At 42.9% G+C, this 25386-nt stretch overlaps 1 protein-coding gene across 1 annotated transcript; it reads left to right on the plus strand.

Annotated features, from left to right (window-relative positions):
• The first annotated feature begins 16016 nt into the window (after positions 1-16016).
• LOC124684780 (phytosulfokines 1-like) lies at positions 16017-16637 on the plus strand. Its single transcript, XM_047219031.1, has 2 exons — positions 16017-16163; positions 16515-16637. Exons 1-2 carry the CDS (start codon positions 16017-16019, stop codon positions 16635-16637), a joined length of 270 nt encoding a protein of 89 aa, XP_047074987.1.
• The last annotated feature ends 8749 nt before the right edge of the window (positions 16638-25386 follow it).

The raw sequence follows: 25386 nt of genomic DNA on the forward strand, positions 1-25386 counted from the left end.
TCGTCTCGCTCATCACGGCGCCACGGCCAGGCGATGAAGAGCTGCTAAACGGCGGGCGGTGACCATTGCCGCCGCCAGCGGCACCGTCACTGGCCAGCAACCCTTGGACGAAGTCGACGTCCTGCGAGCTAGACGAGTGGTTCTGCTGGTGCGGCGGCGGCGAGAAGCAGTACGTCGGGAGGCCAGCGAAACCAGCCGAGTGGTACGCCATGCCGGCGGTGATGTCCTGCTGCATCTGCATGATCGATCGGCCGCCGGTGCTGGGAACTCGCAATGCCGGGGTAGGAGAAGATTGCTCACTACATCAGCCGTATATAAAAGGGCCCTAAAGTTTCAGCCACCACCACGGCGGATGCGGTCAGCAAACTGCTTGCCTTTTGCAGCCATTGCGTCTACGTCCGAGACTAACCTATCCCGCTGATTTTTCTGGGATCCATCGCTGTCCACGGCTCGGTTGTGGTAATTTGTTACCATCAATCCTCAAGATAGGTTTTATCCTTCTCCTTTCAGAAGTATTCTTCCCGTGTGGTAGAGTGGGGAGTTAAACCTGTCGATCTCGCGGAGCTTCCACTTTTCATGGGAGAACTTTAATTTGTGAAGGTCGCATTGAACCGTTGAGCGCCATCAATAAACATCAACAATTGCGTGCTTGTAGAGCCTGTAAAGCAAGGATTTCAAATATCCTGCCGTTCATGGAGTAGAGCCGAGCTATTCTGTTGTCGTGGCACCTCGCAAAGCTTTCAAGCATTTTTCTTTGTACAAGATATGGCAGAATAAGAACACCGTATAGCGACGCCACAGAGTAGTGTAAACAGGGCCAAGTGCCAGTACCCCAGCCGTTTGGCCCCCCCACTTAGGTGCATGTTTTGCAACCTTTGTGAGGTTTGTGGCACTGTTTGGTCAATCCCTCCCTCCTCATGTAGATACTACTACCTTTTTTAGTTCTGTTGATATGATGACTTTCAGTTAGGTTCAGACTTCAGAGAGAGGTTGCTTTAACTATACAACCTTGTGGTGCCGCTTATGTGGAGGACCTGACCTAAACACACTGCTTCAGATGGATAAATAACGGCTGTAGATGATCCACCCAGTAGCATGAATGTTTTGTTCTCCAGATTATCATCATGAGTTCCACCAACTTAGAAATGTTAATATATACTGTCACCACACCTCTTCCCATCATCTTAGACTTATGCATGAGTAGTTTGGTACATGTAAAATGAGTTGGTATCGGAACAGGAGTTCTGTCCTTGTTGCAATATATTGTGACCACCACCACTTCTCAATTCCCATCAGCTAAGCCTTTTGAGTGAGTTGGTTGGTACATATAATTTGACAAAAAATTCAAATATCCATGACATGTGGCCGTGTGGCTACACTACATTTTCTTATGCTAGTTTCCAGTCCTCTCGCCTAAACATATTTGTATGATTTCTCTGTGGTGATACTTTGTTTTCGATAAAGGGAATATATAAGCACATGCTGTTAAATAATTCGAGGTAACGGTGTCATGCTGTAGTTAGAGTTAACATGATATTTAACTTGTTAAAATTTAAGAAATAACATATTTGCATATATCATGTTGTCACTAGGTTTTAGGTCCCCTAGCTAGGGCTACTTACTTCATGTAGCAAGCTTTAATTTTCTTACCTACTAATGCCAATAGCGGCAATAATTAATTGTCCCAGTTTGGTGTGTCACATTCTAGGAGCTAAGACAATTGGGCATGCCTAAAGCAGAAACTCATGGAGGAACAAAAAGTTAAGGGTGGTCAGGGTATGTCTAAAGCAGAGTTTGCTAATCAGATGGCAATAATTGTTTGTGGTGACTCTTGTTGACCATCAACTTTTGGAACACCAATCTGTCTTCCTCATTTCTTAGCTTGCCATAAGCAACAAATGCCTCCTAATTTTCTGCTTTCAAGAAGAAAATGCATGCGTGCTTCCAAGAAATTTAGCTCTGTATACCAGTCAATTTCTTGGTTATGAGAATGTGCAATTCCCGGTAAGAGTACATGGCGGACACACAAACTTTTGCACTTCACACTGGGACAAACCTGACCTCATGTGTTTCTGATTTAGGTTTCTTCATCGGTTTGGTAAGAGATCACAACTAAAACATTTTGCATTTTGCGTGACAAAATATGCGAATTTCTCCCACTTTTTCTCGAATTTTCACATTTTAAATGTTTTGACATCAATCATCCTCAAGAGACAATCAGTCAGGCTAATATTTTTTCTCCTATCTAGTTGAGTAGCCTTTCAGTTATAAAAATGGAGGAGATATGGTCGCAATTTGTGGGTATACTACCTTTTATCATCCACAACTGCTAGTGGCTTCAACTTTCAGTCCACCCATGGTTCCTTGTTACGTTGGCAAGATCAGCACACCAATGTGGGAAACGTCATCTTGCCAAAGCAAAGTAATGGAAATATTATTAAGAATGGTTTACCTCCATAAGATTACTAATTAGGGAAATTTAAAAGTGTAATGACCTATCAAGGATTGTGATAGGCAATCCGGTTATAGCATAACATGATAAGTATGGTGATTAAAGCAATAAAGCAGATCATTTGCAAAATAAAGGGAATATCTTGCATATACGAAGAAGAATAAAGACATCACATACGTTATAGTAGTGGTTTATTTTCGGCTAATGATATGGCTCCTCTGATTCAAAGGAATCACGCAATATGTTTGGAGGATGTGAATCCTAACGAATGTTTCTATGTAGGACTTTACAGGGGAAAAATCATCCTTGCAAACCTTGTTTTAGTTTTTTGTATTCCCTGTGTATCAACCACCTTGGATGCAAATTCCTGAATTTCGCCAGTTCGATAGGATTGAGAGGACATGCCAGTTATATCATTATTCATGTATTTTAAGAATCATGCAAAACAAGCGGGGCTAAAGTACAAAGCAGCATATATTCCTGTGTGGAAGCAGTTTGCAGTTTTCTTTTGGTAGCTAATATTGAGGTTTAAGTTAGTCTCCTTAGTTGCTTAGCAGTAGCACTACGTATACCCAGTTTTACACATGGCGTTTGAGTTTCATTGCAAATAGTCAAAGGAAGTATTTTTGTCAGTCCACACCCTTTTGACCGTAATGGACCCTCTCACTTACATGTGGGACCTTGAGATCTGGGAAAGGTGGGCCTTACCTTACTCGGTGAGACCAACTACACCTTAGAGGTGGGACCTTAGCTTACATTATTGGACCAATTGTACCTAGGACAATGAACCCGTGTGATTGCTTCGGAGCTGAAATAATCCCGCATGATTCGAGCATGGCTCTCGGCTCTATTCAGGTTGATGGTCACATGGCCGAATTGCGATCCTCACCTCGGCCTCTGAAAATCATCGTTCACAATGAGCATCAAAGCCATCTTGATGAGGACATCCCTACTACACTACTACCTCTGTCATTGCAAGATGAAGACGATGCTGCTGTGAAGCTCAAGTCCAATGAAGTTAGGATTGGACCCATTACAAGGGCTCGTGCGAAGCTACTCAAACAACACGTGATCTTGTTCCTAAATGATACTTTGATCGATGAGAACTTTATACTGCCTAAGTCCTATTACTTATGTATGATCAGGTATGAAGAGGGAGCAAGCATCACATGAGGAGAAGAGTAGCAGCTGGACATGAAGCTGGACATGGAGCTGGACATGAAGCTGGACATGAAGACATCCCATGGACGCGCGAGGGAGGAGCGGGAGGCATGCGCGAGGGAGGAAGAAGAAGCTGTCCAGGCCGGTGCCAGGCCCGGTCAGACCGGCTGCCACGTCGGCCGACCCGGTCACAGGTCCGGTCTAACCGCCCCCCACGCCGGGTGAGCCCGGTTCTGACCGGCTCTTGCACTGGTGCCAACCGGGGGGTGTACTGTATGTCACCTCGGAGCCCCGGTCATGTCCCGGTCCCAAGCCCGGTCCAAACCGGACCGGCCGGTCCCAGACCCGGTCGACCGGCCCCTGCGCCGGCCGTGTCCGAGTCTGTCTCGACTAGATCCCGATCTGGGTCGGTTTTCTATGTATTTTCTCGAACCCTGGTTGTCCTGAACCCCTATATAAGTGCCCAGGACGCCCCCAAATTAGGTTTAGACCACGTTTAAGATAAATCCTAGATCATAGTTGATTGATTGGCAACTCTATCGAATTTATACACCATATTGCATGGATTTGGTGTTTAGCCTGAAAGTCTTATGTAATCTGTTGTTCCATTGGGAATTAGACGGTTGCAAATTACCGCTTCGTGGTCGGCGGCTACGTGCGCAAGTGTTTGGAGTTGCGAATATCTTGCAGGGTTGGGAGCTGTTGCATCGGCGACAGGAACCAATCGAGAGACTTCGTTGCGTCATACAAGTTATCATCCACTTCATCATCGTGTTATCTCCGCTGTGTTCATCACGTGATCATCATCACCACCGTGCTTATTGATAAGATCGGGCTACCCCATATCACATCTCCAAATTGTCATCGTCTTCTTCTTCCTCCTCCGATGATGAGTCATCGAAAATCATCTCCCTGAACCTCTTCATCTACAACCGATAGTTTTCTTGAGCGCCGAGTGCTACGATGCAAGTAGGTGAAAGCATATAAGCATTACGTCGAGTACCTTGGAGCGCCGAGGAGGTGGAGTCCGCGGACGGGACTATTGAACCCGCCAAAAGGGCCCCGAGATGCCGTCGGGCCTTCACTCGACCGTACTATCTATTGCCGGTCGTCGCCATCCCAACGCCGGGCAAACGCGACCACCGTACGTCGTGAAAACTCGAGGTTGCCGCCGGGAAAGAAGCTCGTCGTGCTGGCAGCTATGGCAGCGTTGCCGCTCGAATATCATCCGTGGCGGTTGGGCTACAACTCTACCATGCTCTGCCAGCCCTTTTCCCGCAAAGAACCGCCTCTCCTCGGTCGGAAACGACCTTGAATCGGCGGTGGGATTGTGGTGACCCGGCATACCACTGCATGGTTTAGTATGCAAGTCTGACATAACACCAATGAAACACTGTTCCACTAGTATTATATAGCTCAGAGTGGTACAACAGAAACATATGCGGGTCCAAGGCATGTCGATAGAATTACAACTCTGACTCTTTACAGAAGATCAACATAGCCTCCTACTTTACAATGAGGTAAAACTGCAAATAAACTCCAGAAGAACGACTCGTAGTCTAATCTTATCACTAACTCTATTTATAGAGTATTTGATTGACTATAGAGGCTATGACTAGATTCTAGCTAAATAGGAGCTAGGTTTAGGGAGCTAGTTCCCTTCTACTGCTAATCTAGGTTTCCTCCATGGTGGATGTGGTATATGACTATTTCGGAAGGTTCCTGTCCCTTGAAGTAGTTGTTGACTCCTCGGTCTTCGAGTTGTACTGTAGATCCTCCTTCGATGCCTCCATATCTAAGCAGGGGATTTAAGGGTGGGATGAGTACGAGCGTACTCAACAAGTTTAATATAGGAAAGAGGTGTTTAATGCACTAGCTACAACCATGGACCAGAATGTCCAATGTAATGCAAGTTTTTGTAATCATTTCTTCAAAAGGTTGCTTTTATTCTGAAGAGTTATGTCCGTCAGCCTTCACCGGTTTACTAAAACTTCATGGAGTTTCTTTCCGGCAGCGTTCGCAGTTCCATAACCCGGAACAGGGAGTGACAGGCCACGATTTGTTACACTCTGCAGAGGTGTGTTGCTTTATCCATAAGAGATGTTAACCTTGGTGCCAACCGGGCGCGCAACCCGTTCACACTTCCGTGGTGTGAGGCCCGGTATAAGGTTCTAGCCAAATTATACTCCTTCGCGACCTCGCACACCCACCACTTGTTGCAATCCTACCTTGGGTCCTCGCCGGTCAGCGTATCCATTGGATACCATCCGACCTCGACTACTACTAGGTTCCACGACCTGATACCTTCGTCGGTCGTTGCAACCCATCATAGACCGCATTACCGTGGGGAATTAGAATGGGATCCCCACCCACCGGTTGTTCTCGCAAGACACAACTGCTACGGTAAGCATATCCGTTGATGTATGAGAGGAAGAAGTACAATTGACTACTCCGTCCCACTCCAGATCTTATGGTTAACACGAGTTTTACGACACAAGAATCACTGGACGATATTTGTTGTTTAATCCTAGATGGATACAAACCCTTGCAATGGAACCTCCACCATACTCATACCATGGTTCCATTGCCCACCACATAGTCATATTCATAGTTATGAAATTAATTCTTTTGCTTTTCATGCAAGAGTGATAATCATAGTACTTTGCAAGTAATTTGGTAAAAATACTCAATGTAACATGAGCAAGCGATGAACTTTCCTTTCTTGACTGCAAGATTATGCAGGCAAGGTCTTCGATACGCAATAACTCCAAATTCTGAAATAGCATCATCGTCCGGTAAGGACGATGTTTAAAAGATTGGCAAGGATGTAATAATGCATAAATATGAGATGCAATCGCTCTAAGCGTGACCTAACCCCGATGATTTAGGATTAGTGAGTTGGTGTGATTGGTTTAGGGTGTGTTGCACTTTTAGAGTGATTCCACAAACAAGGTTCTTATTAATGTTTTTATTAACTTGGGATCATAAACAATTTGTATAATACAACATAGTAATCAATTTAGCACATGCATGGTAGTTGGCATAATATATATTAATATGTAAAGAACAATTGTTGGTTTTAATACTATATGGCTTGGTTAATGATTAATTATCATATACTTTAAAAGGATAACTTTTGAAGAACATGTTCTTTGATAAAGAACAAGTATGATAATTAGGGTTGTGGAGTTCTATGGTTTACTAGGGTTTCCAAACTAGTTTTTGGAGCAAGGATTAGATGGATCACAACAAAGTTGGATTTATCAGTAACTAGGGCTTGTATGATTTTACTTAAGCATAAGCATCTTAAACAATTAATTATAAATGGTTGCTACTATGGTTGGTTATACCTTACTGGTGCTAGCTAGCTAGGGTTTATAGATCCTATTAGGCAGGGTTGATAACTACTCCTTATTTTCTTCAAGGGAATAACTTTTGAAGAACATACTTCTTAAGTAATAAGAAGTATTTCAATTTAAGGCTTAGGTTGTCTAGGTTTTGCTATTGGATCTACTAAGGAATAGTTAGTTCCTAGATAGGTTGGTTCATAAACATCTAACACTAGCTAGTATGGTTTAGTGGATATGGTATATGATGCACAATATTGGACATGGTTGCTATTAGGTTTCATCATAATGGTGTGATGTTAATTATGGATAGTTAAGGGTGGTGGCTTTGGTAATAGGAACTAGGGTTTACACTTATTTGATCCTACTTGATCATCTAGGTTTTATCTGGATGGGAACATGCAATACCAATTTGTTAGTGATAGGGTCTCTATTATTTTATGTGGTCATGGACAAATATCTAGTTGCTAATTATGGATATATAATTGAAAAGAAATTAACATGATCACATGTTAACCTAGGTTTTAGGTTTAGAAATAAATTAAGGTTCATATCAAATAGTGGAGCTAGGGTTTCTAAATGAATTAGGGTTTTAGGGTTCCACATAAAATTATGAGGTTATAATTTTATTCATAATGGAATTAGGGTCTCCTAATTACCATATAGTTCTTAGGTCAATAACTTCATTAGAGTTGAGGTTATTAGTAACTTTGAAATAAAATAATATTAGATTTGACATTTTCTTATTTTTAAAGAATTAATAATTAAGACAATTATTAATTAGGGTTTTAAATCCTCCTAATAAGGATTTAATAAGTTATTAGTGAAGAAAAATTAGTTTTAATGTTTTACTTATTTACTTTCTGGTTTTTATTTATTTTAGAAACTTTTCTTAATTTCTGAATTTTTAGTTGCATTTGGAATTAAAATAAAATACTTAATTAAATAGGGTTAAATAATTATTTTTTTATTAAAACTCAAAATTTCATTTTATATTTTTATTGGATAGAATTTACTGCTATAAGAATTTTGATATCTTATTTTCATTTTTCTGATTAAAAATGAATTTTCTAAATTCATGTAAAGTTTCAGATGTTTTTCTAGAATTTGAATTAAACTAAAAATACTAAATCTACCCGGACTAGTCTACACCCAGAGGCTGACTGGTGGGCCAGTGGTCCAGGTCAGATGCCACATAGGCGTGGGCTGAGTCAAAATCGAAAACATGGCTTGGGAGCTCACTGCCGGCGGGAATTGACGACGGCGGCGAGGCTCCAGACGATCTATGGACGCGCGTTGACGCGCCTGCTACTCTACGCGACACGGGGAAGCTAATGGTGGTGGCGCCGCCCATTATTTTTCGCCGGCGCTTGTCCGCGGCAAGGCCGAGCGGCGGGGCTTGCAGGTCCACGATGACGGCGCGATACATAGACCTAGCTAGGGAGGGTATGGAGTGGTCCACGAGGAGCAGAATCTCACCATGAACGCGTAGGAGGGCTCAGGTGAGGCAGAGGTGGACGGACGGCGGCTCCATGGTCGACGGTGACGGTGGCTGGGAGCGGAGAAGAAAGGTCGGCACTGACGATTCCGAGCTCCCGCGGACGATTCCTTGGTCGAGGACGATCACGGCATCGAGGCGAAGCTGGAGAAACACTCGCCGGAGCTAGGGGTGGCGAGGAACGGCGAGGCGAGGCGAATACCGGCGATCTAGGGTTTCATGAATTTGGGCGATTGGACCGAAGAGGGGTCCGATGGAGAGCTTCTACGCCTTTTATATAGTCTCCCGTGTGTGCTGGCAGTCAGCATCGGCGGCGGCGACCGCGGGACGTGGTGCTGGGCGTCGCGGTGGCGATCTCCTAGGCGTGCAGAGAAAGAGACGAAGACGATGACGTCTTCCTCGTCCTTTTCCGAACGAATCGGTATGTGGGTTGGTTTTTGGGCTGCGGCTTGGGCCGCGTTGGGCTGTGGTGCTGGGCTGCACCATGGGCTGCTCGGCCTTTCCTTTTCCTTTTTCTGTTTTCTATTTTATTAATTTGAATTCACAATTGAATTATGTTCTTTTAATTGCAGGGTTTTGATAATTTGAATTTCCTTTGGACTAAATAAAGTATCATTGAATTTCTGAATTATTCTTGAGTACACATTTAATATATGTGAGCTTTATTGCCAATTTTCATTAAGCATAATTTTATGCACTCATTTTAATTTCCTTTTTCTTTGTGGAATCAAATCTGAATTATTAGAGTTGAGAATTTCTACTCTAAGTGTTTTAGAATTTATCATTAGGGTTTGATCTCTTAATTGAGAATTTAGTTCCTTGCATATGATTTTATGTGAACCCTTATTTATTAAGATCTTGTAGTTTTGATTATAACCCTATTTCAAGGTTAGCACTATTATTGTATTTAAATAGCACCTTCAAATACTTAGAGTAATACTACTCTCATCATGGTTTGATTTTAATTATAAGGATATGTGGTTGATAACCACGCATGGTTTTAATTATAGGATTTAATACTAGGTGTTTCTTATGTTCAATAATTGAGGCATAGGATTTTAATGAGAATGCAACTGGGTTATAGAGATGAGATGACACCCTCTTGTATTGGCTAAGGTTTAGTCTCCTCTATGCATGAGAAAATATTTACTTGTTTAATATTTCATGTGCTCCTCTAGTTACTAAGGATCTAAGAGTTGGTTTTATCTTATACCAGTGGTCTTCTATTATTATCCTTAATCTATCATTAAAGTAACTAAAGTGGCTATGGTTTTTTTATAGTTAACTTTGGTTATAATGATGAATGGTTTCTCACCATACAAAATATAGAGTTTAACTCTAAGGTTTTATTGTGTTCTTTAATTGAGGAATAAGTGAAATGTAGATGTGGTAGGATTCTACTTATGATCACCAAGTGATTCACAAGATAGGATTGAGATATAAATCTAGGACTGCTTACTAGTGATCTCCCTATAATTTCATGTGGTGGATGAAATATACTTATCATATAGGGTTTAACTTATGGCCTATGCTTCTATTTCTCCAAAGCATGATCATGCATTAGACATGATCAACTTATTCTTTATAGCTCCTTACTTAAAGTTCTTAGGGTTTATGGTCATTACCCAATGGTGATGATCATGCATGGTATGGACTTTCCAAAGTATCACTAGAAGTATTTGGCTAGGGTTATACCAATTACCTCTCTCACTCCACAAGGGTTTGGTCTATAATCTAAGGTTCTATTTAAGGAATGATGATGTGATGATCTAAATATGTGGTCTGCCTAAGAATTCTACCTTGCCATCTTCTGTAGCTTGTTCTTCAAGAATTCTGATAAACCTGCATCTTATGGCATGCCTCCACCTCCTAGCTGCTTCATCTTGATCCTAACTATTTTATGGAGTGGCTCAATGTGTTGGTTTTCTTGCATCATGGTGCAATATGATGAAATGGATGAAGTGTGAGGCTCCCTTTTATAGGCTTGAGCAAGCTCTAGTATCATGACACATAGGTGGGTGTCTCTTGTTTTGATTTGATGAGTAAGGTGCTTGGTTGTCATGCTCTCATCCATAGCAATCCTTTAAGCATGAGGTGGCATAGCTTAGGATGCAAGCTATGTAGATATTTTCATCCTATGTGGCATTGGTATTATCCTCTCATGTGATTTATTTTTGGATAGCCAAGTGGCTTTTGTTACTAAATATCTTGTGAATGATTTTACTCTTATGGGTGAGTCACTATATCATATATCATATGTGATTGTATTTATAGTATAATTGGGATCAAAATGTCAAAGACAAGGATTATACCCCAATTTTGAATGGTGATTGTTGATTTCACCAAGGCATGATCATATGAGTTTCAAAGTACTCATATTTTATTTTATTCAAATAGTTTGAACTATAATTCGTAATGTAAACGAATTTAGTTTTGTGATATTACAGTTATGATTAAAATCAGAATGTGTGGCTTTTATGCACTTAGGTCCTTGTGTTTCACCATATTTGGTAATAAGTTTTAAAGTGAATTCAATTATACCTCAAGGTAGTTGCCCAACTTTTAAGTGTTAATAATTTAGAGTTTGTTTCTTATCTCTTGGATGAGTATAGACCTCTCCCATCTCTAGGGTTTAATGATAAGCTTGAGTTGGTGTTAAATTCAAAAGTTTTAGTTCAAGAAATACCATGAGGTTCATGGTAGGGGAATATTTATTTGTTGATGACATGGAAAAGATAAGTCAAGAATGGTTTCTCATTTGTTTCTTGTTCTTTGATTTGTAGGTGCATATGAATCAAGGTGTTGGTGCAAAGAATACCCTATTATGATCTTTGATAAGATCAAGTAGTTGATCCTTGATTAATATGTTATTGTGTTGGTTTTAGTTCCATTTGATCTAATCCCTTAGATCAAATCATCCCTACCCAAAACAAAGTTTAGAAAAGGTCACATTGATGTTTATAGCACTGGACTTGATGATCTACTTCAATTCCATCAAGTTCAAGTGAAACTTCACTGTGACTGTTTAACTTTAAAGCGCGAAAATTCCCCGGATTTTCTATGCATGAATGCAATGCACACAACTGTTTCCTCTATTTTTGTAACCCCAAATATTGGGATATTACAGGGATCCATCTCAATGCGGCGACTCTCGGGAGCGATTCCGACGACGGCTTGCACCGGCGAGTATGTAGTAAGTAGGGGAAATGGCCGGCGGTTGTCTCGTGGGGGTGGCCGGGGCGATTTGTGGTCAATGGTGTGATAGCTGGCTATTATACGGCGACAGGGTGGCGAGGCTACGACAATGAGGTGGATAAGGAAAATTATAGGAGAGCGGCCACAGGCGAGGATATTTGGGGTTCACGTAGTCCGATGAGGAAAAATTATGCGCCACTAACAGCTTCGAGAGATTTCCTAGAGTCGAACCCAACATTTAGCGTGCAAATATCTTCCTACAAAACTGTTTAGGGGATCTGTTAGAGATGTTGTAAGCAATCAACTTGTTGTCTCTGAAGAACTGCTAGGGCAACCGCCCCCAAGATCCTAGGCAGTGGTAACCAAAAGAGATGATATTAGAGTCGATGACTTCTATTCGAGACAACACAACACTGCTATCACCATTAGAGCGTTGTCATTCACAAAAAGGACGTGATAAGGCCAACTCCAACATTCCTCCGCAAAACAGACCGCTTTTCGGTTCGTGGATCCGCATGCGGCGACCCGTGGATAAGAAAAAGGCCACGATCTGTTTGCGGATGGCAGCGGACCTAGAGGTGGCTTGCAAATGTGTGCAGCCTCACATAGTTTAGCAATTTTTGACATCGTTTTGCATATTTCGGTTATGGAAAAGGTGATGATTTCAGGAAAAAATTGAGGTTTGCACTAGGATTAGTTGAAACACGGAAAGCTAAAAGGACATAGTTTATTACACAATCATAGCATCCAACTTCATAAAACAAATACAAAGTATAATACAATATCATATAGTTTTACACAAATGACAATAATTAGAATGAAAATCAAATAAATACCGAGCCCATGTACTCTGGCAAGTGCTGCTCCTGATCATGGACGAGAAAGGATATGGTTATGACGATCTCGGTGTCATTGTCGGACTCGTCGGAGGACATGTCAATGCCATTGTTGTATAAAAACTCGTCAGAAATGTGGGCCATGATCTACCAATGGTACAACAAACTATTAGGACCGTATAGCATCCATACTCACTGAAAAAAAGGACGGCGAGGCCCGCAGATTACCTTGCCGACTAGCGAGGAATTCGATCGAACAGGTTGTGGGCAGAGCGGGTGTAGGGCTCTACGGCGCCGATCATGCCACCCAACAACTCCGGCGAGGGTCCTGGATGAGGAACACCCTCTATGCGGCCAAAACTTGTTGTCGAATTGGCCGGTGGAGGCGAGGCGGTGGCGGAGGAGCGCGACAGGGGTGGGAGTTAGGGGGAGGCAAGGCAACCTTTGGTTTTTTTGCTGACCGAAGGGCTAGAGGCACACAAATACTCACGCGCCACGGACTCGCCGTGAGTCCGCACAACCGCAAACCCGACCGAAATTTGGATCAAATTTGCTCCCGAACGAACGAGTCCGTGAGCGTTGTCTGTTTGCGATCTGCCATTGGACCTCGTTATCGGCCGCGACGGACAGCGACAGACGTCCATTGAAGTTGGCCTAATTGAATCTCCTTCGCTCCTTCTCATGGTGTTGTGGATAGACTTCATAGGTCATACCATCGACATGGTCCAATTCCGTGCATTGAGAGACAGTTGGGAGAGGCCATTGATGAGCAATTAGCATTATCAAATTATGAATAACTTCCCACTTACATACCAACTGAAACAAACAGCTGTATAACTGGCTGCGTTGGAAGGGAGGTAATGTTCCTGAGCTCGGTGGTATTGGTATCTCTGAGTTGATTATCACCGGCGGCTGGTATATTTGGTGGGAGAGAAGACAATTAGTTGATGGGGAGAGAATTCAAACGCCAGCAAGATCTTAATAGTTGTGTTAGCCACAAAATATAAAATGGCATTCAATAAACCTATTTCTAAGCCAAGAGTAGGATGGTCTAAGCCCATGAAAAGATTCCTAAAGATCAATGTTGATGTTGCATTTGAGGAGGACTTGAAAACATGTGCAACCAGAGCGGTATCAGAGATGACAAGGCGTCTAATTGATATTTGCATCATGTGGTGGATAGCTCAATGGCAGAAGCATATGCGTTCAGTGAGGGCCTATCCCTAGCACAACATATTGGGTGCAACAAGTTTATTGTTCAAACAGATTGTATGCAAGTTGTAGAGACAATGCTAGAGGGTGGTTTCTCGGCGACATCTTCAGCTGCGATTTATGATGATTGTTGCATTTTATGGAGTGGGTTTGATTAAGTTAGTATTGTAACAGGGAAGCTAATTCGGTGGCACATGAGCTTGCCAGAAATGCTTTTCATTCTGGTTTAAATTGTATTTGGATCGATGAATCTCCTAGTTTTATTATAACTAAGCTCGTAAACGATGTAATTATGTTTGCTGATCAATAAACTTCGCCGAATGGCTTTAAAAAAAACTGGCCGCGTTGGAAGTATTGGTAGTGCACAAAAAAAAAAAAACTCTCTCCGATCCATAATTCACTCGTTTCAGAGACAAGTATTTTGGATCTGACGGAATAGCAAACCGCAATGTTTTCTTTTTACGATCTGACGCGAGTGCTAAATGGCAGATCCTCCGAACCCCAAAATTACATTTTACAACCATCCGAGAATGCTGTAATCCGTGCAAGCATGGTGCATAGACCTCCGTCGATCCGGTCCCCCGTGGCAGGGCACGGCGGCCGGTTCCCGACGACGGCGCCCACCCCCATCCCAGCGTTTTGCAAGCCAGCTAGCTGCTGCAAGGAGAACGATCGGTAGCTAGAAGGGAATGGAAGCTCTAGCTCCATAGTGCACTGTGCCGTGCAGTACCTGCGTGAAATTTTAGGTTTGACTTTGCTCGGGCGATCCATTGATTAGCCGCTCCGCGCGACGCTCCCGACGCAAACTTGGCGCGGTATCCGACTGCCATTTACCTCTTGGTTTCTCGTCTTCCTCGCTCGTGTCTCCCGTTGCCCGTATATCCACCTAGTCAACCGCGTTTCTTAATTTCCTTGCCATGGACGTGTGGTCGGCGTTGGTCTACTAAGATCGTACCAATGGAAACAATCGCATAGTCAACACTGAACAGAGCGAGTGGTACTACATCGCGTAAGACTGCTCATAGTGAGAGTAACATAGCTAGTAACATCACATATCTCAAGGCATTTTGGTGACATGGCATGCGAATAAATGAAGAAAGAGAGTGAGGTGGTAACTAGCTATGTTACCATAACATCACACACCCCAAGGCAAAATGAGTCTACAACATAATAAATGACACAATGCATGACACCACATATAAGTTACTACCCACTATGAAGGTAGTAACCTAGACTAGTAACATGACATATGTTACTAGTCTAAGAGCATCTCCAGTCGCGTCCCTCAAAAAGCGTCCGGCATAAATGATTTGGGGCACGTTTGAGACCGCGCCGGACAAAAAGAGACCAAAAATCTGTACAAAAAAAGAGGCCCTTTCCAGCCGCGTCCCTCAAACAGCGTCCGGATGCATGCATTTAATAAAGAGGACCACCCCATGTGGGAAAAGTAGGTGAGAGAAAGTGTGGGGAAAGAGACTAGCATGTGGGGACCAGGGGCTGCATGCATGCATATGGGCTCTCATTTTGTGTCCGGCGTCCCCGGTAGAGACTCTATACATAGAGTCTCTACCGGGGACGCCGGACACAAAATGAGGCTCTAATTAGCTTTGGGGGACGCGACTGGACAACTTTTTTCCCCATTTCTTGTCCGCCGTCCCCCAAACGCGACTGGAGATGCTCTAAGTTACTCCCCACTATGAGTAGCCTAAACGATGTCTTACGCCTTGTGTTGACTGATGATGAACACTGTTGTGTGGTCATTATCGAACGTCGAAAACTTCACTGAAAACAGTTCAGCTAATCAAATATGCATATCCAAACGTTAGTATTAGGCGGCGTTTTTTTTTTTTTTTTTTGCTTTGCACCTGGATGCTTTTGTTTTGTTTCCGTTATGCTCTATAGTGAAATCGATCACTGTGATGGGTTTCGCATGGAAAAAAATCAAATATGCATGTCAAAATAGTCACTGCAACCAAACTACTCTACTCACAGTTAAGTAGGAGTATGAATATAACGGCACTTGTTAACAGGGCGACACGAAGTTTTGCCGGGTAATCGGGCTGTCGGCCCAGTTCAGCACCCCAATGTAAGGCGGCACACGTCTCAAACTTTGGTTTTACTACTGCACTACAACATCATCATCACAACCGAGCCAGTGCGTGCGCATCGCGCATGTAGCTGTCTCCATAAGAAGCTCGATGTTCAACCTTGCCACACCGTCTATAAATACCCATGTCCTTCCTGCTCATCTTGACCATTGTAGCTGAGCCAGAGGGAAGTTAGAAGAGAGCAAGTGTTCTTCAGAAAAGAGAGAGATGATGCGTGCAAGAACAACAGTCATGGTGCGGCTCTGCCTTGTGTGCCTTGCTCTCTTGCTGCTGACCCAACATGTCTACCCCAGGAAGATCTCTGGGGCAGTAGTGCAGGAGGAGCAGAGCCATGGCCATGGCACCGCCACCACGGTCAGCATTCACTTCTCTCTGAAGCTCTCAGGAGCAATTCTGCAGTAGTTTCAAATCCCAATTTTTCATCTTGCTTTAGAAGTACGCAAATGCATAATGAACTGAGAACAGCACATACCGTATGTATTCTTCCTACGAATCTCTGTTAACCGGAGCAGCAGCAGCTTTCTTGATGCGAGGATGAACCACATGCATGCATGCTGATAATCCTTAATTATTCATGCTCCTTGATTATCTATGCACACATGCATGCAAGTTTGAGTATATTATACAGTACATTCATTTGTCTCTAGAAGTGTGGTTTCGCAATCTGTTAGTAACTGATGTGCCAACCTAATCTTGATCGAGCAGGAACCGCGCGGCGAGGAAGGGAGCAGCGAAGGTGCCAAGAGGGGACAGCCTCAGCGTGAACCGACGAAATGGGAGGAGATCCACACGGATTACATCTACACCCAAGATGTCAAACACCCATAAAATAGCGATCCCCTCTCGTGTCTAGAGAGGAAGGATTAGTATGGGATTTCTCGTTCAGATTTGAGCCAAATCTTACACTAATCCTTCTCCTTTTATGTGAGAGATTTGTTTAATCAGTAGTACGTGATCAGTGATCTAATGTATAATTACCTGAGTTTAGCTTGGGTAGATCCCCCTCTGATTAGCTAGTTAATTATTATGTATAATTAGTTAATTACCAGTACTATGTTGGTAAATTTGAAAGGTGCATAAATGGCTCGATCGATTTACTTTCCTCTGAGGTCTATTTGATTCAACGAAGTTTTGGAGCTGCCTCTATGGCTTTGTTAGAGCATCTCCACCGGCGCCCCCCAAATAGTTGCCAGTAGAGACGCCGGCACCTCCGTATGGGGGACACCGGCACTGCAACCTCTATTTGGGGGAGTTGTTCCCACACCGGCGCCCCGAAACCAGCGGCCCCGATAGATGTTTTGAATTAAAATCACAAATAAAAGCATAGAAAATCAAATAAAGAGAAGAAACATTCCATTCCACAAACTAATACATAATTGGGAACATGGTTTACATGAAGATATAATTTAAAACATGGTTTTCCACAAACTAATACATAGTTTGAACCATAGTTGCCGAAATTACGGATCGTCCGGGTCGAGGAACGTGGAACGGGGTCGAGGTTCGCCATCCTAGCGAACGAGGGTCGACGAGGGGTATACTTCTTTGGGTCGCCATTGTGGGTCATGGATCGTGATCCACCTTGTTTTGGGTCGATGATCCCGGGTCGATAAGATGGGGAGTGGTACAGGATCAACTTTTTCCCATGAATTATGTTTCCTTATATTGCGTGGAGGTCCACACGTCGTCAGCCCACTACCATGTCAGTTGAACCAACGCATCTCATCTCTCTGGTTCCGTTCTTCCCCACGAAGCGATCCCCAAATCCCACGGAAGTGACTGCAGTATAGTTGAACAGATGAATAGGTGCAATCCCAAATCCCACGGAAGTGTGCGGCGGCGTGAGTTTGAGGTCTTCCGGCCGGCGCCGGCGTACCCACCAGTGGAAGGATAGAGATGGTGCAGATGGAGTGCGCATGCAGCTCGATGGAACGGCGGACGAGTGGACTGGGGTGGGATTCCTCGTATGCTCTCTTCTCGGGCAGGAACTGCAGCAGCCATCGAACGGGGTCGTGACCCGTCTATGACCCACGTCGATCCGCCGTCGTTCCCGACCCGCGATCTGGATCAGTCGACCCTAGGTCGTGGAACGCGGCAGCGATCCCGTTCCCGGCTACTATGGTTTGAACCACGGCCGCGACCTCGGCCAGACATGGCGTCGTCTCTTCAGATGGTGGCGGCTAGGGTTGGGGAGAGATGCACTAGGGTTTGTGTGGGAAGGATGATGCGAAAGCGCCCTTTTATAGGCCGGAGGGAGGCGGGGGAGCGGTGGCGCTCATTGATAACCCACAAGTATAGGGGATCGCGGCAGTCTTCGAGGGAAGTAAAACCCAAATTTATTGATTCGACACAAGGGGAGGTAAATAATACTTATAAGCCTTAACAACCGAGTTGTCAATTCAGTTGCACTGGAAAAGCACTAATAACGGGGGTGATGTGAAAGCAGCGGTAGTATGAGAGCAATAGTAACGAGTAACACGACGACGGTAGCAATAACACAGGAGCAATGTCACCGGAAAATAGTTGATACTACTTCCAATGACATGTAGAACGAGTACATAATGATGAAAGATGGATCGGGGTTCCCAGCTATCTACACTAGTGGTAACTCTCCAATAACAAGTAACAAGTGTTGGGTGAACAAATTACAGTTGGGCAATTGATAGGATTCAAAGCATTAAGTTAGAACATCCAGCTTATTAATCATGTAGGCATGTTTTCCATATATAGTCGTACGTGCTCGCAATGAGAAACTTGCACAACATCTTTTGTCCTACCGGCCGGTGTCGGCCGGGCCTCAAGGAATCTCTTGGATATTAAGGTACTCCTTTTAATAGAGTACCGGAGCAAAGCATTAACACTTGGTGAAAACATGTGATCCTCACATCACCACCATCCCCTCCGGTTGTCCCGATTTCTGTCACTTTGGGGCCTATATAGGCGAAGAGGCGGCGCAGGAGGGGCGACAGGGTGGCCGCACACCAGGCCGGCGCGACCAGGGTGTGGCCCGCGCGGCCCACCTGTGTGGTGGCCCCCTGGCTCTCCTCTGACTCCCCTTCGGTGTTCTGGAGCCTCCCGGGAAAAATAAGATCTTTGGCGTTGATTTCGTCCAATTCCGAGAATATTGCCCGAACAGCCTTTCCGGAACCAAAAACGGCAGAAACGAGGAACCGGCACTGTGGCATCTTGTTAATAGGTTAGTTCTGGAAAATGCATAAAAACATTATAAAGTGCAAGCAAAACATGTAAGTATTATCATAAAACAAGCATGGAACATCAGAAATTATGGATACGTTGGAGACGTATCAGCATCCCCAAGCTTAGTTCCTACTCGTCCTCGAGTAGGTAAACGATAAAAAGAATAATTTCTGTAGTGACATGCTACTTACATGACGTTGATCATACTATTACAAAGCACATGAGATGAATGAAGTAACTCAAGGCAATAATCTATAGTTGCTAACAAATAGATAACATATAGCAAAACTTTTCATGAAGAGTACTTTCAAGATAAGCATCAAAAGTCTTGCACAAGAGTCAACTCATAAAGCAATAGATTCAAAGTAAAGGCATCGAAGCAACACAAAGGAAGATTTAAGTTTCAGCAGTTGCTTTCAACTTTCAACATGCATATCTCATGGATAATTGTCAACACAAAGTAATATGATGAATGCAAATAAGCAAGTATGTAAGAATCAATGCACGAGTTGACACAAGTGTTTGCTTCTAAGATGGAAGGAAGTAGGTAAGCTGACTCAACATAAAGTAAAAGAATGGCCCTTCGCGAGAGGAAGCATTGATTGCTATATTTGTGCTAGAGCTTTGGTTTTGAAAACATAAAGAAAGCATAAAAGTAAAGTTTTGAGAGGTGTTTGTTGTTGTCAACGAATGGTAGTGGGCACTCTAACCCCCTTGCCAGACAAACCTTCAAAGAGCGGCTCCCATTTTATTTTTATTTTTGTGTGGCACTCCTTCCAACCTTTCTTTCACAAACCATGGCTAACCGAATCCTCGGGTGCCTGCCAACAATCTCATACCATGAAGGAGTGCCCTTTTATTTAGTTTTATTATGATGACACTCCTCCCCACCTTTGCTTTCTCAAGCCATGGCTAACCGAATCCTTCGGGCGCCGTCCAACAATCACATACCATGGAGGAGTGTCTATTTTGGTTAATTAATTTGGGACTGGGAATCCCATTGCCAGCTCTTTTTGCAAAATTATTGGATAAGCGGATGAAGCCACTAGTCTATTGGTGAAAGTTGCCCAACAAGATTGAAAGATAAACACCACATACTTCCTCATGAGCTATTAAACATTGACACAAATCAGAGGTGATAAATTTTGAATTGTTTAAAGGTAGCACTCAAGCAATTTACTTTGGAATGGCGGAGAAATACCATGTAGTAGGTAGGTATGGTGGACACAAATGGCATAGTGGTTGGCTGAAGGATTTTGGATGCATGAGAAGTATTCCCTCTCGATACAAGGCTTAGGCTAGCAAGGCTATTTGAAGCAAACACAAGTATGAACCGGTACAGCAAAACTTACATAAAAACATATTGCAAGCATTATAATACTCTACACTTGTCTTCCTTGTTGCTCAAACACTTTTACCAGAAAATATCTAGACCTTAAGAGAGACCAATCATGCAAACCAATTTCAACAAGCTCTAAAGTAGTTCTCCACTAATAGGTTTAAACTACATGAAAAAACTTAATCATGATCTACTTGAGAGCTCAATTGCCAAGTGTCAAATTATTCAAGACAATATGAGGCATTTTCTGTTTCCAACCAAATAACCATAAGTGATGTAGCTTCCAACTTTTATCATTGAACAATTCTCAAAAAAAAAAAAACTTTTATCATTGAACATTAAAAGTAAAGCGAAGAACAAGTGTTCATATGAAAAAGCGGAGCGTGTCTCTCTCCCAAACAAGGATTGCTAGGATCCGATCTTATTCAAACAAAAATAAAAATAAACAGACGCTCCAAGCAAAGTACATAAGATGTGACCGAATAAAAATATAGTTTCAAGAGAAGAAACCTGATAATTTGTCGATGAAGAAGGGGATGCCTTGGGCATCCCCAAGCTTAGATGCTTGAGTCTTCTTGAAATATGCAGGGATGAACCACGGGGGCATCCCCAAGCTTAGACTCTTCATTCTTCTTGATCATAGTATATCATCCTCCTCTCTTGACCCTTGAAAACTTCCTTCACACCAAACTTCTCATAAACTTCATTAGAGGGGTTAGTACTCAAAAAACTTGATCCACCTTGGTCCTGTAGTGACACATTGCAAGAACTCAATAAAACATTAGCTACAGCTCTCCACGTCTAGAAAGCCTTGCTTAAAGTCCACAAGAGACAATGCAAAAAAAAGAGACAGAATCTACCAAAACAGAACAGCCAGTAAAGACGAATTTTAAAGAGGTACTTCCGTTGCTCAAATCAGAAAACTCAAAACTAATGAAAGTTGCGTACATATCTGAGGAACACGCACGTAAATTGGTATAATTTTCTGAGTTACCTACAGAGAAAACAGCCCAGATTCGTGACGAGATAGAAATCTGTTTCTGCGCAGAAATCCAAATCTAGTATCAACCTTCGATTAGAGGCTTCACTTGGCACAACATTGCAATAAAATAAAGATAAGGAGAGGTTGCTACAGTAGTAACAACTTCCAAGAATCAACAAAACAGTAGCAAAATAAACACATGGGTTATCTCCCAAGAAGATATTTCTTTATAGCCATTAAGATGGGCTCAGCAGTTTTAATGATGCACTCGCAAGAAATAAGAGTTGAAGCAAAAGAGAGTATCAAAAAGCAAATTCAAAACACATTTAAGTCTAACCCACTTCCTATGCATAGGAATCTTGTACACAAATAAATTCATGAAGAACAAAGTGACAAGCATAAGAAGATAAAACGAGAGTAACTTCAAAAGTTTCAGCATATAGAGAGGTATTTTAGTACCATACAAATTTCTACGACCATATTTTCCTCTCTCATAATAATTTTCAGTAGCTTCATGAACAAACTCAACAATATAACTATCACATGCAGCATACTTTTCATGATCCATAAACACATAATTTTTATCAAGCTCAAAAATAATAGGATCAAAACTTTCAAACACACTTTTATCAATAATATAACAAGATGGTTGATCAATCTCAAGAGATATGGGACTCATAGATAATGTCAAGACCTCTCCAATCCCATTTTCATTAGTAGTACAATTAATATTATCAAGTAACATAGGACCATCATCAAGAGCTTTATCATAAACATTTGCTACGCAAAATTCTTTAGTACCATGCATTTCGACATCGAGGCACAAACAAAGCATTATCATAAGATTTATCAAAGTAGCATGGATTATCATAAATAACGGTAGCATAATTATTCTCACAAGTTTTACTCATAGGGAATATTTCAAGAGAATCCACGGGAACATAACATTCAACCTCTTTCGGTAAGCATGGAGGACAATCAAATAGTGTAAGAGATAAAGAGTTACTCTCATTAGAAGGTTGGCATGGGTAGCTAATCCATTCTTCCTCCTTTTGTTCATCACTCTCATCTTCTTTTTCATCCAATGAGCTTTCAGGTTCATCAATTTCCTCCTCTTTTTCATCCAATGAGCTTTCGGGTTCATCAATTTCTTCTTCCACGGGTCCCCGCAAATTGTGAGTGCATTCTTATGCATTAATGAGTCTCTCTTTATAATCAATGATATAAGGATTATCAGTGTAACTTTCATTGTAAAAATTAAGGATAGAAGAGACATAATCTTTAAGGTCCTTACAAACAACACAAGTTTCATAATTTTTAACAATGAAGGATTCTATCTCAGAGGCTCCCATAAATATGACGAATTGTTCTACCTCTTCAAACCCAAAATGAATATAGCTATTCCGATTGTAGTTCTTAATTAAAAATTCCTCACTAAAGCCACATTGAAATTTAAGATGTTTAGTGTCTCGTTGAGAGCAACAGTTTATATCATGGCGTTTAAGCAAGATTTTAGCAATTGTATTCAATTTTTCTATCACAGAACTCATCACTTTTCCCGCTCTTGATTCTCTATAATTATTATAATATTCTATAAGCTCCAAATAGGTTGTAGGTTCTCCCATAATAGCAGTTTTTAATTTTTAGGTTTTTCAAATTTTTATGGATTTTCGGGTATATAGGGAAAATAAAACAAGACAAAAACAAATTAGACAGAAGTAAACTAAGCAAAATAATACTAGACAAAAATAAACTAAGCACAAATAAACTAAACAAAAGTAAACTAAGCAAAACAAAATAAAATAAAATAAGAACAGAGATAGAGGTAGAGTGTACTCCCCAGGTGAACTTATGAGTAGAGCTATGCCTCCCCGACAACGGCGCCGTGAAAACGGTCTTGATAACCCACAAGTATAGGGGATCGCGACAGGTCTTCGAGGGAAGTAAACCCAAATTTATTGATTCGACACAAGGGAGGTAAAGAATACTTATAAGCCTTAACAACCGAGTTGTCAATTCAGCTACACCTGGAAAAGCACTAATAACGAGGGTGATGTGAAAGCAGCAGTAGTATGAGAGCAATAGTAACGAGTAACACGGCAGCGAGTAGCAATAACACAGGAGCAATGGCACCGGAAAATAGTTGATACTACTTCCAATGACATGTAGAACGAGTATATAATGATGAAAGATGGACCGGGGTTCCCAGCTATCTACACTAGTGGTAACTCTCCAATAACAAGTAACAAGTGTTGGGTGAACACATTACAGTTGGGCAATTGATAGGATTCAAAGCATTAAGTTAGAACATCCAGCTTATTAATCATGTAGGAATGTTTTTCATATATAGTCGTACGTGCTCGCAATGAGAAACTTGCACAGCATCTTTTGTCCTACCAGCCGGTGGCAGCCGGGCCTCAAGGGAATCTACTGGATATTAAGGTACTCCTTTCAATAGAGTACCGGAGCAAAGCATTAACACTTGGTGAAAACATGTGATCCTCACATCACCGCCATCCCCTCCGGTTGTCCCGATTTCGTCACTTTGGGGCCTTTGGTTCCGGACAGTGACATGTGCATACAACTTGTAGATACAATCTAAGCAATAATTATAGAGCTTAAATCTAAGATCATGCCACTCGGGCCCTAGTGACAAGCATTAAGCATAACAAGATTGCAGCAACAATAACTTCATAAACTTTATAGATAGACTAATCATAATGTATCATCCATCGGATCCCAACAAACACAACACCGATTACATCAGATGGATCTCAATCATGTAAGGAAACTCATGAGATCATTGTATTGAAGTACATGGGATAGAGAGTACCAACTAGCTACTGCTAGAACCCGTAGTCCATGGGGGAACTACTCACGGAGCATGATGGAGGCGATGGCGTCGATGGAGATGGCTTCCGGGGGCACTTCCCCGTCCCGGCAGGGTGCCGGAACAGAGACTTCTGTCCCCCGAATTGGAGTTTCGCGATGGCGGCGGCGCCCCTGGAGTCTTCTGGAGTTTCATCAAAAGGTATCGCGTTTTTTAGGTCGAAAGGGCTTATATAGGCGAAGAGGCGGCACAGGAGGGGCGACAGGGTGGCCGCACACCAGGCCGGCGCGGCCAGGGTGTGGCCCGCGCGGCCCACCTGTGTGATGGCCCCCTGGCTCTCCTCTGACTCCCCTTCGGTGTTCTGGAGCCTCCCGGGAAAAATAAGATCTTTGGCGTTGGTTTCGTCCAATTCCGAGAATATTGCCCGAACAGCCTTTTTGGAACCAAAAACAACAGAAAACAGGAACTGGCACTGTGGCATCTTGTTAATAGGTTAGTTCCGGAAAACGCATAAAAACATTATAAAGTGCAAGCAAAACATGTAAGTATTGTCATAAAACAAGCATGGAACATCAGAAATTATGGATACGTTGGAGACGTATCACTCATTAACGCCAGCACGGGGAGCTAGGCTCGATGGGACGGTTCCCTGCGCATCTTCGAAAACTCCACCGCTGCTGCGTCCAAATAATTTCCGTCGTGAGGTAGGCGACAGTTAGGTTAAAATTGAATGTGCCGCTGACGCGTCGGCCCTGCCACTCCTCGCTGGCTTTGACTTTTGGGGTGTGTGCCTGACAGGCGGCTCTCACACCCACAATTTTTAGCCTCGCGAGGCGCCGGCGCGCCCGATTCGCGCCTTTGGCCAAGGGGCCGACACGGGGTTGCCGGCGCTTCTATTGGGCTCCAAAAACCGCCGGCGCCGTTTGGGGCGTCGGTGTGAGCCCATTTTCGCTCTCGGCCCCCAAATCGCTATCGGGGCCGGGCGCCAGTGGAGATGCTCTTAGTTTAAAGCAGCTCTCCACTCGAGCCTTCCGTCTAAACAGGAGTCTGGTGGCAGGGGTTTGACATGTACATGTTTGCATCAGGCTACATAACACCCTTTTTTTTTTGAGATATGCTACATAACACCTATTCTATTCATAGTAACCGTGACATCCTGGTACATGGCTCAATAGGATTGATAGGATACTCATACTAACAAGTCGCAACTTCTTTTTCGGAAGCTTGT

This window comes from Lolium rigidum, chromosome 1 (genome assembly GCF_022539505.1).
Source record: "Lolium rigidum isolate FL_2022 chromosome 1, APGP_CSIRO_Lrig_0.1, whole genome shotgun sequence".
Taxonomy (NCBI): domain Eukaryota; kingdom Viridiplantae; phylum Streptophyta; class Magnoliopsida; order Poales; family Poaceae; genus Lolium; species Lolium rigidum.

What these genes read in the sequence shown, in the direction of transcription:
- LOC124684780 (XM_047219031.1), top strand. Translation starts at nt 16,017, where the DNA reads ATGATGCGTGCAAGAACAACAGTCATGGTGCGGCTCTGCCTTGTGTGC. An exon ending in GCCATGGCACCGCCACCACG is followed by an intron (nt 16,164 to 16,514) that starts GTCAGCATTCAC and finishes TTGATCGAGCAG; the next exon opens with GAACCGCGCGGCGAGGAAGG.